This window comes from Bufo gargarizans, chromosome 2 (genome assembly GCF_014858855.1).
Source record: "Bufo gargarizans isolate SCDJY-AF-19 chromosome 2, ASM1485885v1, whole genome shotgun sequence".
NCBI lineage: Eukaryota > Metazoa > Chordata > Amphibia > Anura > Bufonidae > Bufo > Bufo gargarizans.
The window spans coordinates 165391489-165406738 of record NC_058081.1 but is presented as its reverse complement, the minus strand read 5'-3'; the positions used below and the strand labels follow the sequence as shown (position 1 = coordinate 165406738).

Genomic DNA, 15250 nt, shown 5'->3' with positions numbered 1-15250 from the left:
CGTAACAGACAATCTGGCTTCATGACAGCAGAGAATCAGTCTGCATGTCATAGCAGAGAATGAGGCTTCACGTCACCCACCACTGCAACAGTCCATTGGCATATATTTAGGCCTAGCACACAGGCAGAGCAGAGAGGTCCCGTAACAGACAATCTGGCTTCATGACAGCAGAGAATCAGTCTGCATGTCATAGCAGAGAATGAGGCTTCACGTCACCCACCACTGCAACAGTCCATTGGCATATATTTAGGCCTAGCACACAGGCAGAGCAGAGAGGTCCCGTAACAGACAATCTGGCTTCATGTCAGCAGAGAATCAGTCTGCATGTCATAGCAGAGAATGAGGCTTCACGTCACCCACCACTGCAACAGTCCATTGGCATATATTTAGGCCTAGCACACAGGCAGAGCAGAGAGGTCCCGTAACAGACGATCTGGCTTCATGTCAGCAGAGAATCAGTCTGCATGTCATAGCAGAGAATCAGGCTTCACGTCAGCCACCACTGCAACAGTCCATGGTCATAAATTTAGGCCCAGCACCCAGGCAGAGGAGAGAGGTCCCGTAACAGACAATCTGGCTTCATGTCAGCAGAGAATTAGTCTGCATGTCATAGCAGAGAATCAGGCTTCATGTCAGCCACCACTGCAACAGTCCATTGGCATATATTTAGGCCTAGCACACAGGCAGAGGAGAGGTTCATTCAACTTTGGGTAGCATCGCAATATAATGGTAAAATGAAAATAAAAATAGGATTGAATGAGGAAGTGCCCTGGAGTCCAATAATATATGGTTATGGGGAGGTAGTTAATGTCTAATCTGGACAAGGGACGGACAGGTCCTGTGGGATCCATGCCTGGTTCATTTTTATGAACGTCAGCTTGTCCACATTGGCTGTAGACAGGCGGCTGCGTTTGTCTGTAATGACGCCCCCTGCCGTGCTGAATACACGTTCAGACAAAACGCTGGCTGCCGGGCAGGCCAGCACCTCCAAGGCATAAAAGGCTAGCTCTGGCCACGTGGACAATTTAGAGACCCAGAAGTTGAATGGGGCCGAACCATCAGTCAGTACGTGGAGGGGTGTGCACACGTACTGTTCCACCATGTTAGTGAAATGTTGCCTCCTGCTAACACGTTGCGTATCAGGTGGTGGTGCAGTTAGCTGTGGCGTGTTGACAAAAGTTTTCCACATCTCTGCCATGCTAACCCTGCCCTCAGAGGAGCTGGCCGTGACACAGCTGCCTTGGCGACCTCTTGCTCCTCCTCTGCCTTGGCCTTGGGCTTCCACTTGTTCCCCTGTGACATTTGGGAATGCTCTCAGTAGCGCGTCTACCAACGTGCGCTTGTACTCGCGCATCTTCCTATCACGCTCCAGTGCAGGAAGTAAGGTGGGCACATTGTCTTTGTAGCGTGGATCCAGCAGGGTGGCAACCCAGTAGTCCGCACAGGTTAAAATGTGGGCAACTCTGCTGTCGTTGCGCAGGCACTGCAGCATGTAGTCGCTCATGTGTGCCAGGCTGCCCAGGGGTAAGGACAAGCTGTCCTCTGTGGGAGGCGTATCGTCATCGTCCTGCCTTTCCCCCCAGCCACGCACCAGTGATGGACCCGAGCTGCGTTGGGTGCCACCCCGCTGTGACCATGCTTCATCCTCATCCTCCTCCACCTCCTCCTCATCCTCGTCCTCCTCGTCCTCCAGTAGTGGGCCCTGGCTGGCCACATTTGTACCTGGCCTCTGCTGTTGCAAAAAACCTCCCTCTGAGTCACTTCGAAGAGACTGGCCTGAAAGTGCTAAAAATGACCCCTCTTCCTCATCCTCCTCCTCCTCCTCCTGGGCCACCTCCTGTTCCATCATCGCCCTAAGTGTTTTCTCAAGGAGACATAGAAGTGGTATTGTAACGCTGATAACGGTGTCATCGCCACTGGCCATGTTGGTGGAGTACTCGAAACAGCGCAACAGGGCACACAGGTCTCGCATGGAGGCCCAGTCATTGGTGGTGAAGTGGTGCTGTTCTGTAGTGCGACTGACCCGTGCGTGCTGCAGCTGAAACTCCACTATGGCCTGCTGCTGCTCGCACAGTCTGTCCAGCATGTGCAAGGTGGAGTTCCACCTGGTGGGCACGTCGCATATGAGGCGGTGAGCGGGAAGGCCGAAGTTACGCTGTAGCGCAGACAGGCGAGCAGCGGCAGGATGTGAACGCCGGAAGCGCGAACAGACGGCCCGCACTTTATGCAGCAGCTCTGACATGTCGGGGTAGTTGTGAATGAACTTCTGCACCACCAAATTCAGCACATGCGCCAAGCAAGGGATGTGCGTCAAATTGGCTAGTCCCAGAGCTGCAACGAGATTTCGCCCATTATCACACACCACCAGGCCGGGCTTGAGGCTCACCGGCAGCAACCACTCGTCGGTCTGTTGTTCAATACCCCGCCACAACTCCTGTGCGGTGTGGGGCCTGTCCCCCAAACATATGAGTTTCAGAATGGCCTGCTGACGTTTACCCCGGGCTGTGCTGAAGTTGGTGGTGAAGGTGTGTGGCTGACTGGATGAGCAGGTGGAAGAAGAGGAGGAGGAAGCCGAGAAGGAGGAGGTGGCAACAGGAGGCAAAGAATGTTGCCCTGCGATCCTTGGCGGCGGCAGGACGTGCGCCAAACAGCTCTCCGCCTGGGGCCCAGCTGCCACTACATTTACCCAGTGTGCAGTTAGGGAGATATAGCGTCCCTGGCCGTGCTTACTGGTCCACGTATCTGTGGTTAGGTGGACCTTGCTACAGATGGCGTTGCGCAGTGCACACTTGATTTTATCGGATACTTGGTTGTGCAGGGAAGGCACGGCTCTCTTGGAGAAGTAGTGCCGGCTGGGAACAACATACTGTGGGACAGCAAGCGACATGAGCTGTTTGAAGCTGTCTGTGTCCACCAGCCTAAATGACAGCATTTCATAGGCCAGTAGTTTAGAAATGCTGGCATTCAGGGCCAGGGATCGAGGGTGGCTAGGTGGGAATTTACGCTTTCTATCAAATGTTTGTGAGATGGAGAGCTGAACGCTGGCGTGTGACATGGTTGAGACGCTTGGTGACGGAGGTGGTGGTGGTGGTGTTGGTGGTACATCCCCTGTTTGCTGGGCGGCAGGTGCCAACGTTCCTCCAGAGGCGGAGGAAGAGGCCGAGGCGGCAGCAGCAGAATAGGCCGAGGCGGCAGCAGCAGAAGAGGTAGCAGGGGGAGCCTGAGTGACTTCCTTGGTTTTAAGGTGTTTACTCCACTGCAGTTCATGCTTTGCATGCAGGTGCCTGGTCATGCAGGTTGTGCTCAGGTTCAGAACGTTAATGCCTCGCTTCAGGCTCTGATGGCACAGCGTGCAAACCACTCGGGTCTTGTCGTCAGCACATTGTTTGAAGAAGTGCCATGCCAGGGAACTCCTTGAAGCTGCCTTTGGGGTGCTCGGTCCCAGATGGCGGCGGTCAGTAGCAGGCGGAGTCTCTTGGCGGCGGGTGTTCTGCTTTTGCCCACTGCTCCCTCTTTTGCTACGCTGTTGGCTCGGTCTCACCACTGCCTCTTCCTCCGAACTGTGAAAGTCAGTGGCACGACCTTCATTCCATGTGGGGTCTAGGACCTCATCGTCCCCTGCATCGTCTTCCACCCAGTCTTGATCCCTGACCTCCTGTTCAGTCTGCACACTGCAGAAAGACGCAGCAGTTGGCACCTGTGTTTCGTCATCATCAGAGACATGCTGAGGTGGTATTCCCATGTCCTCATCATCAGGAAACATAAGTGGTTGTGCGTCAGTGCATTCTATGTCTTTCACCGCTGGGGAAGGGCTAGGTGGATGCCCTTGGGAAACCCTGCCAGCGGAGTCTTCAAACAGCATAAGAGACTGCTGCATAACTTGAGGCTGAGACAGTTTCCCTGGTATGCATGGGGGTGATGTGACAGACTGATGGGGTTGGTTTTCAGGCGCCATCTGTGCGCTTTCTGCAGAAGACTGGGTGGGAGATAATGTGAACGTGCTGGATCCACTGTCGGCCACCCAATTGACTAATGCCTGTACCTGCTCAGGCCTTACCATCCTTAGAACGGCATTGGGCCCCACCATATATCGCTGTAAATTCTGGCGGCTACTGGGACCTGAGGTAGTTGGTACACTAGGACGTGTGGATGTGGCAGAACGGCCACGTCCTCTCCCAGCACCAGAGGGTCCACTAACACCACCACGACCATGTCCACGTCCGCGTCCCTTACTAGATGTTTTTCTCATTGTTATGGTTCACCACAACAACAAATATATTATTTGGCCCAATGTATTGTATTCAAAATCAGCGGGATATAAATTTGAGGCCTAGTATTTAGGCGCTGGGTGACCGGTATGGATTTAGTGACAGAATTAGACTTGGAAATGCACAGAAGCGTGTGTGTGAAGTTATTCTGAATGACCCTATGTGCACCTTCAATATTATATACCCTTTTAGGGATAGATTTCAAATAGCTCTGATATAGCAGAAACCACTAAATTATGAAATTGCTAAATTGGGAATTGTACTTCAACCCAGAACAAAAAATGTGCTTTGACGGACACTAAATATCTTGCCCAGCAACAACAGTACAGCGGTGGGTAACGAGAGATTTAGAGGGATTTAAATTTGAGGCCTAGTATTTAGGCGCTGGGTCACCGGTATGGATTTAGTGACAGAATTAGACTTGGAAATGCACAGAAGCGTGTGTGTGAAGTTATTCTGAATGACCCTATGTGCACCTTCAATATTATATACCCTTTTAGGGATAGATTTCAAATAGCTCTGATATAGCAGAAACCACTAAATTATGAAATTGCTAAATTGGGAATTGTACTTCAACCCAGAACAAAAAATGTGCTTTGACGGACACTAAATATCTTGCCCAGCAACAACAGTACAGCGGTGGGTAACGAGAGATTTAGAGGGAATTAAATTTGAGGCCTAGTATTTAGGCGCTGGGTCACCGGTATGGATTTAGTGACAGAATTAGACTTGGAAATGCACAGAAGCGTGTGTGTGAAGTTATTCTGAATGACCCTATGTGCACCTTCAATATTATATACCCTTTTAGGGATAGATTTCAAATAGCTCTGATATAGCAGAAACCACTAAATTATGAAATTGCTAAATTGGGAATTGTACTTCAACCCAGAACAAAAAATGTGCTTTGACGGACACTAAATATCTTGCCCAGCAACAACAGTACAGCGGTGGGTAACGAGAGATTTAGAGGGATTTAAATTTGAGGCCTAGTATTTAGGCGCTGGGTCACCGGTATGGATTTAGTGACAGAATTAGACTTGGAAATGCACAGAAGCGTGTGTGTGAAGTTATTCTGAATGACCCTATGTGCACCTTCAATATTATATACCCTTTTAGGGATAGATTTCAAATAGCTCTGATATAGCAGAAACCACTAAATTATGAAATTGCTAAATTGGGAATTGTACTTCAACCCAGAACAAAAAATGTGCTTTGACGGACACTAAATATCTTGCCCAGCAACAACAGTACAGTGGTGGGTAACGAGAGATTTAGAGGGATTTAAATTTGAGGCCTAGTATTTAGGCGCTGGGTCACCGGTATGGATTTAGTGACAGAATTAGACTTGGAAATGCACAGAAGCGTGTGTGTGAAGTTATTCTGAATGACCCTATGTGCACCTTCAATATTATATACCCTTTTAGGGATAGATTTCAAATAGCTCTGATATAGCAGAAACCACTAAATTATGAAATTGCTAAATTGGGAATTGTACTTCAACCCAGAACAAAAAATGTGCTTTGACGGACACTAAATATCTTGCCCAGCAACAACAGTACAGTGGTGGGTAACGAGAGATTTAGAGGGATTTAAATTTGAGGCCTAGTATTTAGGCGCTGGGTCACCGGTATGGATTTAGTGACAGAATTAGACTTGGAAATGCACAGAAGCGTGTGTGTGAAGTTATTCTGAATGACCCTATGTGCACCTTCAATATTATATACCCTTTTAGGGATAGATTTCAAATAGCTCTGATATAGCAGAAACCACTAAATTATGAAATTGCTAAATTGGGAATTGTACTTCAACCCAGAACAAAAAATGTGCTTTGACGGACACTAAATATCTTGCCCAGCAACAACAGTACACCGGTGGGTAACGAGAGATTTAGAGGGAATTAAATTTGAGGCCTAGTATTTAGGCGCTGGGTCACCGGTATGGATTTAGTGACAGAATTAGACTTGGAAATACACAGTAGCGGGTGTGTGTGAAGTTATTCTGAATGACCCTATGTGCACCTTCAATATTATATACCCTTTTAGGGATAGATTTCAAATAGCTCTGATATAGCAGAAACCACTAAATTATGAAATTGCTAAATTGGGAATTGTACTTCAACCCAGAACAAAAAATGTGCTTTGACGGACACTAAATATCTTGCCCAGCAACAACAGTACAGCGGTGGGTAACGAGAGATTTAGAGGGAATTAAATTTGAGGCCTAGTATTTAGGCGCTGGGTCACCGGTATGGATTTAGTGACAGAATTAGACTTGGAAATACACAGTAGCGGGTGTGTGTGAAGTTATTCTGAATGACCCTATGTGCACCTTCAATATTATATACCCTTTTTGGGATAGATTTCAAATAGCTCTGATATAGCAGGAACCACTAAATTATGAAATTGCTAAATTGGGAATTGTACTTCAACCCAGAACAAAAAATGTGCTTTGACGGGCACTAAATAACTTTCCCAGCTACAACAGGACAACGGTAACGAGAGATTTAGAGGGATTTAAATTTGAGGCCTAGTATTTAGGCGCTGGGTGACAGGTATGGGTTTAGTGACAGAATTAGACTTGGAAATACACAGTAGCGGGTGTGTGTGAAGTTATTCTGAATGACCCTATGTGCACCTTCAATATTATATACCCTTTTTGGGATAGATTTCAAATAGCTCTGATATAGCAGAAACCACTAAATTATGAAATTGCTAAATTGGGAATTGTACTTCAACCCAGAACAAAAAATGTGCTTTGACGGACACTAAATATCTTGCCCAGCAACAACAGTACAGCGGTGGGTAACGAGAGATTTAGAGGGAATTAAATTTGAGGCCTAGTATTTAGGCGCTGGGTCACCGGTATGGATTTAGTGACAGAATTAGACTTGGAAATACACAGTAGCGGGTGTGTGTGAAGTTACTCTGAATGACCCTATGTGCACCTTCAATATTATATACCCTTTTTGGGATAGATTTCAAAGAGCTCTGATATAGCAGGAACCACTAAATTATGAAATTGCTAAATTGAGAATTGTATTTCAACCCAGAACAAGAAATGTGCTTGAACGGACACTAAATAACTCGCCCAGCTACAGCACTAGGGACAGATTTAGCTGGATATAAATTTGAGGCCTAGTATTTAGGCGCTGGGTGACCGGTATGGATTTAGTGACAGAATTAGACTGGGATATGGCCAAAAAATGAACAGACTATTGCTGGTTAAATGCACTTGGTGTGACAGCTTCACCCTGATGTAGGCTTTAGCCAAATAACAACCACACCATTGAGGGTTAAATGCACTTGGTGACAGGCGCAGCTTGCCCCTGATTTTGTATATGGCCAAAAAATGAACAGACTATTGCTGGTTAAATGCACTTGGTGTGACAGCTTCACCCTGATGTAGGCTTTAGCCAAATAACAACCACACCATTGAGGGTTAAATGCACTTGGTGACAGGCGCAGCTTGCCCCTGATTTTGTATATGGCCAAAAAATGAACAGACTATTGCTGGTTAAATGCACTTGGTGTGACAGCTTCACCCTGATGTAGGCTTTAGCCAAAAAACAACCACACCATTGAGGGTTAAATGCACTTGGTGACAGGCGCAGCTTGCCCCTGATTTTGTATATGGCCAAAAAATGAACAGACTATTGCTGGTTAAATGCACTTGGTGTGACAGCTTCACCCTGATGTAGGCTTTAGCCAAAAAACAACCACACCATTGAGGGTTAAATGCACTTGGTCGCAGCTTGTGCTGGCGCACCACAAGACACAAAATGGCCGCCGATCACCCCAGAAAAATGAGACTGACAAACGGTCTGTGCAGCCTAAAAACAGTGAGCAATTGAGGATCAGCAGCTCAATGATCCACAGCTGCAGATCGATCAGTTAATCAAGTCCTTTGGAGGAGTTAATCTGCCTAATCTCGCCCTACTGTCGCAGCCGCAACCTCTCCCTACGCTAATCAGAGCAGAGTGACGGGCGGCGCTATGTGACTCCAGCTTAAATAGAGGCTGGGTCACATGGTGCTCTGGCCAATCACAGCCATGCCAATAGTAGGCATGGCTGTGATGGCCTCTTGGGGCAAGTAGTATGACGCTTGTTGATTGGCTGCTTTGCAGCCTTTCAAAAAGCGCCAAGAAAGCGTCACAAAAGCGCCAAGAAAGCGACGAACACCGAACCCGAACCCGGACTTTTACGAAAATGTCCGGGTTCGGGTCCGTGTCACGGACACCCCAAAATTCGGTACGAACCCGAACTATACAGTTCGAGTTCGCTCATCCCTACTCATAACTACTAATTATTACTGCTGTATATAAACGCAGGTAATGAGCGACAATCAACAATCTGGTAACAACGATTGCGCTTCTTACTGTAGAGCGGGGATCAGAGGCGTAACTAGAACTGACTGGGCCCCACAGCAAATTTTTGTACGGGGACCCCCACACACACACACTTTTTCACAAACCGCCTCCTCCTGTGTAAACCCCTCCTATATGGCTGTTTTGTGACTTTTTATTTACTGTATTTACTGTCATTTTTAGCACGACTTTGTTTTTTAACATTTACAGTTGCTGACGGAGTTTATATTTAACTCAACCCCTTTAAAAATGGAGGCAGTCATACACGCACTCTCCACGTACATGGAGGCAGTCATACACGCACTCTCCACGTACATGGAGGCAGTCATACATGCACTCTCCACGTACATGGAGGCAGTCATACATGCACTCTCCACGTACATGGAGGCAGTCATACATGCACTCTCCACGTACATGGAGGCAGTCATACATGCACTCTCCACGTACATGGAGGCAGTCATACATGCACTCTCCACATACATGGAGGCAGTCATACACGCACTCTCCACGTACATGGAGGCAGTCATACATGCACTCTCCACGTACATGGAGGCAGTCATACATGCACTCTCCACGTACATGGAGGCAGTCATACATGCACTCTCCACATACATGGAGGCAGTCATACATGCACTCTCCACGTACATGGAGGCAGTCATACATGCACTCTCCACGTACATGGACGCACTCTCCACATACTTGGACGCAGTCATACACGCACACTCTCCATATACATGGACGCAGTGATAGACACACTCTCCACATACATGGACGCAGTGATAGACACACTCTCCACATACATGGACGCAGTCATACACACACTCTCCACATACATGGACGCAGTGATAGACACACTCTCCACATACATGGATGCAGTCTCCACATACATGGACACAGTCATACACACACTCTCCACATACATGGACTCTCCACATACATGAACGCAGTGATAGAAACACTCTCCACATACATAGACGCACTCTCCACATACATGGACACAGTCATACACACACTCTCCACATACATGGACGCAGTCATACACACACTCTCCACATACATGGACGCACTCTCCACATACATGAACGCAGTCATACACACACTCTCCACATACATAGACGCACTCTCCACATACATGGACGCAGTCATACACGCACTCTCCACATACATGGACGCAGTCATACACACACTCTCCACATACATGGACGCAGTGATAGACACACTCTCCACATACATGGACGCAGTCATACACACACTCTCCACATACATGGACGCAGTCATACACACACTCTCCACATACATGAACGCAGTCATACACACACTCTCCACATACATAGACGCACTCTCCACATACATGGACGCAGTCATACACGCACTCTCCACATACATGGACGCAGTCATACACACACTCTCCACATACATGGACGCAGTGATAGACACACTCTCCACATACATGGACGCAGTCATACACACACTCTCCACATACATGGACGCAGTCATACACACACTCTCCACATACATGGATACAGTGATAGACACACTCTCCACATACATGGACGCAGTCATACACGCACTCTCCACATACATGGACGCAGTCATACACACACTCTCCACATACATGGACACAGTCATACACACACTCTCCACATACATGGACGCACTCTCCACATACATGAACGCAGTGATAGAAACACTCTCCACATACATAGACGCACTCTCCACATACATGGACGCAGTCATACACGCACTCTCCACACACATGGACGCAGTCATACACACACTCTCCACATACATGGACGCACTCTCCACATACATGAACGCAGTGATAGAAACACTCTCCACATACATAGACACACTCATACACACGCTCTCCACATACATGGACGCACTCATACACATACTCTTCACATACAGGGGCGCACTTATACACACAGTCACCACATCCATGGACGCACACATATAAAATACACATATATAGACACCCAGCTTTCCTGCTGTGCCTCTCCCCCATACTCTAATGCCTCTGCACTTGTGCCATGCAGGATAGCCGGGAAGCTGGATGACATTTCATGATATAATTCACCCAGCTCTCCTACTGTACTGCAGGTCACATGTGCACAGTATGGGAAAGCTGAATATAACCCCAGTTCCCCTGCCACTCACATCACTGGTGCAGTTGTGGCAATCCAACTGGTGTTAAGCATGCTGGGCAGGGAAGGTTCAACTTCAGGCAGCAGGAATCGCGGTTAGAAAAGGGGGTGGGGCTATTATAGCTCAGCCCACATCGGGCCATCCTGTTGCTGGTCACTGTCCATCATAAGAACTAAGGAGGGGAGAGGCGGAGCAATGTCACTGATGTCAGGTCAGTGACAGAGCGACTCAGATAGAGATAGCGCTAATCTGACTGGCGCCAGTGCAGCAGCACTCCTTCTCCCTCCCTAGTCCCTCCACAACAGGTAACCCCCCCTCCACGGCCTGGCCCAGCCCCGCCCCCTCCACGGCCCGCCCCTGCCCCCTTCACCGCCTGAGTCCGCCTCCTCCTCCCTCTAGTTACCTACCTCTTCTTCTGCTCGTGCGGCAATGCGCCCCAGGCCCGCCTGCTTCAGCCTCCAGTCCTGACCTGACTACTCCTCCTTGCCTTCCCCCCAGCCAGGCCCGAGCCACGGACCGCCCACGCCCCGCCCACTACACTGGGCGGGCGGTCGGGCCTGGCTGCCTGTGTGTTTTTACTGTGCACTGTGACTGTGTTAATAAAAAAAAATAATGAATGCGGTCCAGACGGGCCCCCAGTGGCGTAGGGCTCCATAGCCACTGCTATGGTTGCTATGGCGATCCCTACGCCACTGGCGGGGATGCCTAACCTGTGGCCCTCCTGCTGTTGCAAAACTACAACTCCCAGCCTGCTTGGACAGCCTGCAGCTATCAAGGCATGTAGGGAGTTGTAGTTGTGCAACAGCTGGAGGGCCGCAGTTTGAGCATGCCTGCTGTAGAGAGTACCTGACCATGTAAAAGGACCCTAAACCACCTTTTCCTAATAATTGCTCTGTGTCAGTGTGCCACCGATCACCTGACATATAAGCAAGTACTCATTCATCGGCTGAAAGCATATTTGACATGGACACCTAAAGCATCATATCTGGGCAGCGAACCATAATGTGTAAAAATGGATCTGCTGCCCAGAAACCATTATTCTATATGGGGATGTAGTAACGACCCGTTGCCCCTATAGAGAGAAGATGACTACAGCAAGTACAGATGCATCTCAATAAATTAAAATATTATTGAAAAATGCATTTAAACGCTTTGGGAACCTTTGCAGGTGTTTTGTGTCGATTAGCTGAATTAAATATCACACCATGAGTCTACACTATTGAATTTTTTCACAATATTAAGTAAGTACCCTTACTGAAATAAATTAACTTTTCGATGATTTATTGAGATGAACGTGTAAATGAGTAGGCAATTATCGGGAATGAACAAGTTGGCCTGTGTAAAGGGCCTTAGATTTATGGTCTACTGAGGGTTCTTGAAAAAATGTCTGCTCAGTCCTTGTTTTTACAGAAATTTCGATGATGTAGTCATTTGTCAGTGGTAATGGTGGCAGTCAGATGTTATCACAGGTTTATCTACACTGGTGGTGGGGTTGGCAGAACACTTTAGATGAGTATGGGTAGCTTGGTAACAATAGACTTCTTCACTCTGAGATATGTCGACAATTCTTGTAAGCAATAACATATTTCATTGATAGTTCTGTTTGAGAAAGTGACTGAGCTTGGCAAATATTGACCTGCCATCTATTCTGTAGATAAGAAAATTCATAGATAAGGACTACAATTCATTATTATGTTCTGGATAGAAGGGATTTTATGTTGGTACACTTTCATTTAACCATACCATTGATATGCTTTGTTTTTTAGAGATACCGCTGAAAGTTAATGTGACCCTTCAAGAAATGTTTGATAGATATAAGTCGATGTCTGAAGGAATCATAGATCATCTATGTAACCCCAATGAAGGTCCTGCCTTTGCCATGGTCACTGCATCCCTCTATATTCCCAGCCTGGACAAGCTGGTGTGTGGCTGTGAAGATGGCAGCATTGTCATAACATTTGCATTGCATGCTGCCAGAGCCAGACTTCTCCAAGATCACCCACTATTAAGAGGTACTATGATGAGGGCATGATGATGAGATTTTAAAGTAATCCCCATAGAAGAAATCATATGCACATATGATTACCACAGGGAGCCATGAGAGATGTTTTAAAATGCATTATCACCAGTAATTATGAACTCACGTTTATAAAATGTTCCAACATATTTTTTTCACTCTTATTATATCAGTTCCTTCTGGTTTTCAAGATCTCTGCTTGCTGTCATTCATTGTCATTCATTGGCCTGCAAGTGCAGAACTGGCTACAGTTACAGTACAGTTGCCCGGACTGTGACTTGTGTGCACAAGTGTTTTGTTACTGGAAGCTAACAATGAATGACTGTAAGCAGAGTCTTGAAAGTGGAAAAAGAGTTGAAGCAGAAAGTATAATGGGAATTTTATAACTTTTCATAAAAATACCTCTTTCTGTTGTGTCCCTTTAACTGATCCCCTATTATCTAATACACAAAGTGTGATGCAATCTAATATTAAAGTATTGTTCAGATAAAAATTCATGGCCTATCTGTGCCAATCAGCAGTTTCAAGGGGTTGTGGTGCTCGTCGGAGTGCTGCGCCCCTGTAATTGTTTACACAGTGCCAAATACAACATAGCTCCATACACAGCACTGTGTACTTTAGTAGTGATTGTTCATGGCCAATCCCATTCACTTCAATGGAACAAAGTTGTGGAGAACTGTAAAGCTTCATCCAATTCTTTGCTCTTGACACTAAAGGCACATTTACACATGCTGACTGAGCAGGCAGTTATGAGGAATGAACACTTCCTTCCCGATAATTGCCTGCTCATCAGTGGAGGGAAGAGCTGCATTTACATGCAGCAATCATCTCCACAGTATGAGAGCGAGCAATCGCTGCTGCCATAGCATGTACTCATACAGCAGCAATGTTTCTGGGCAAATGTTCACACAGCACTATCTTTTGCCCAGAAATAATGGCTTAGGTGTCCACATAAATCATGATGCCACCTGATCTGTGGAACCTTTACATTCATACTAATGTTCGTTCCAGATAGTCAGCTTGACCACTGGCCCACGAAAAAAGTTGCCCGCCTCCAGTATCTTCAAATCAAACTGCCTAATAGTAAATCTGTCTTTGTTGTTCATGACAACTAGAGATGAGCTAATCGAATCCCACGAAGTGGAATTCGATTCGAATTTCAGGATAAATTTGAATCGCCTAGAAGCCAAATTTCCTCGTGCTTCGTGTCAGCAAATCAATTTAACCTGAAATAGCATAAAAAACAGCAAATTCTAACTTACCACCTCCATTTGCTTGCGATGGGCCGGCCGCCACCATCTTGCTTAAAGATCTCGGCCGAAATCTTGTGTGGCACGAGATTACATCACCACGCCAGCCGGCGTGATGACATAATCTCGCCCCGCACGGGATTTCGGCCGAGATCTTCAAGCAAGATGGCGGCGGCCGACCCGTCACAAGCAAATGGAGGTGGTAAGTTTGAATGAATGTTTTTTTTATTCCTAATTTTGCACTCAGGTGCAGCGATCATGTATGAACGCAGCATCTGAGGGGCACAATGACGGGGTCGGTGCTATCGCAGCTCCCTGTCATTGCCCCCCCTACTTACAAAAGAATTTGCTTCGTGATGAAGTAATTCGCCACAAAGCAAATTTTTTTGTAAAGTTCGGCGAAGCAGCCGAATTGAATTTTCAATAAATTTGCTCATCTCTAATAACAACCAATCAGAGCTCAACTATAATTTTATCAGAGCCCTGTAGGAACTGAAAGCTGAGCTCTGATTGGTTGCTATGGGCAACTAGGACAGATTTACTATTCAGTTTGATAAAAGTGGCATAAGGTGTCAGAAAGATGGTGTTCTCCCTGGAGGTGCGATTAGTGGTTGTGGAAGGCTATGTGCGAAGCAGATCGATTAAGGTAATGATTCGAAAAGAGCATCAGACTGGCTCTGTTGCAAACATTGATCAGGACCACTAAAGTTGTGCAAGTTGGTGTATCACAACATATTAGTAATTGCTGAAATCTCTGAACCTAAAGCCATACAATAACTTCAGGAACTGAAAGATGTCTGACTATCAGGACTTGAACCCAGGGACTCCCATGTTCCAGGGGGCAGCTCTTCCAACTCAACTGCTCAGCTTTCTGGACAGCTCCTGTGCTGAACTGAAGCCTAGTTCCCTTTGCCTCTTGTTCTTTTCCCACCTCCCTGGTTTGCTCCACCTTGTTCCCTGATTGGACAACTTATTTAAACCCAGCCTTGCACTTCCTGCTTTGTGAGATAATTGTGCTCTCAGCCTGTAATCAAGTGTGCCTGCGCTGCTGTTAATCCTGACGCTCATCCTGTGCATTGACCACTGGCTTCTTCTTGACTATGGTATTTGCCTACTCCTCTGATACTGACGCTCATCCTGTGCATCGACCACTGGCTTCCTCCTAACTACGTTATTGGCCTTGCAATTACCCAAAGTAGTCGCA

The 15250-nt window shown here is 47.0% G+C and overlaps 1 protein-coding gene across 1 annotated transcript in view; it reads left to right on the top strand.

Annotated features, from left to right (window-relative positions):
- The window catches only part of WDR72 (WD repeat domain 72), a 255749-nt gene that overhangs the window by 73913 nt on the left and 166586 nt on the right, over positions 1-15250 (top strand). Inside the window, exon 11 of the mRNA XM_044277077.1 lies at positions 12546-12791. Within this exon, the coding sequence (XP_044133012.1) occupies positions 12546-12791 (246 nt within the window). The remainder of the gene's footprint in view (positions 1-12545; positions 12792-15250) is intronic.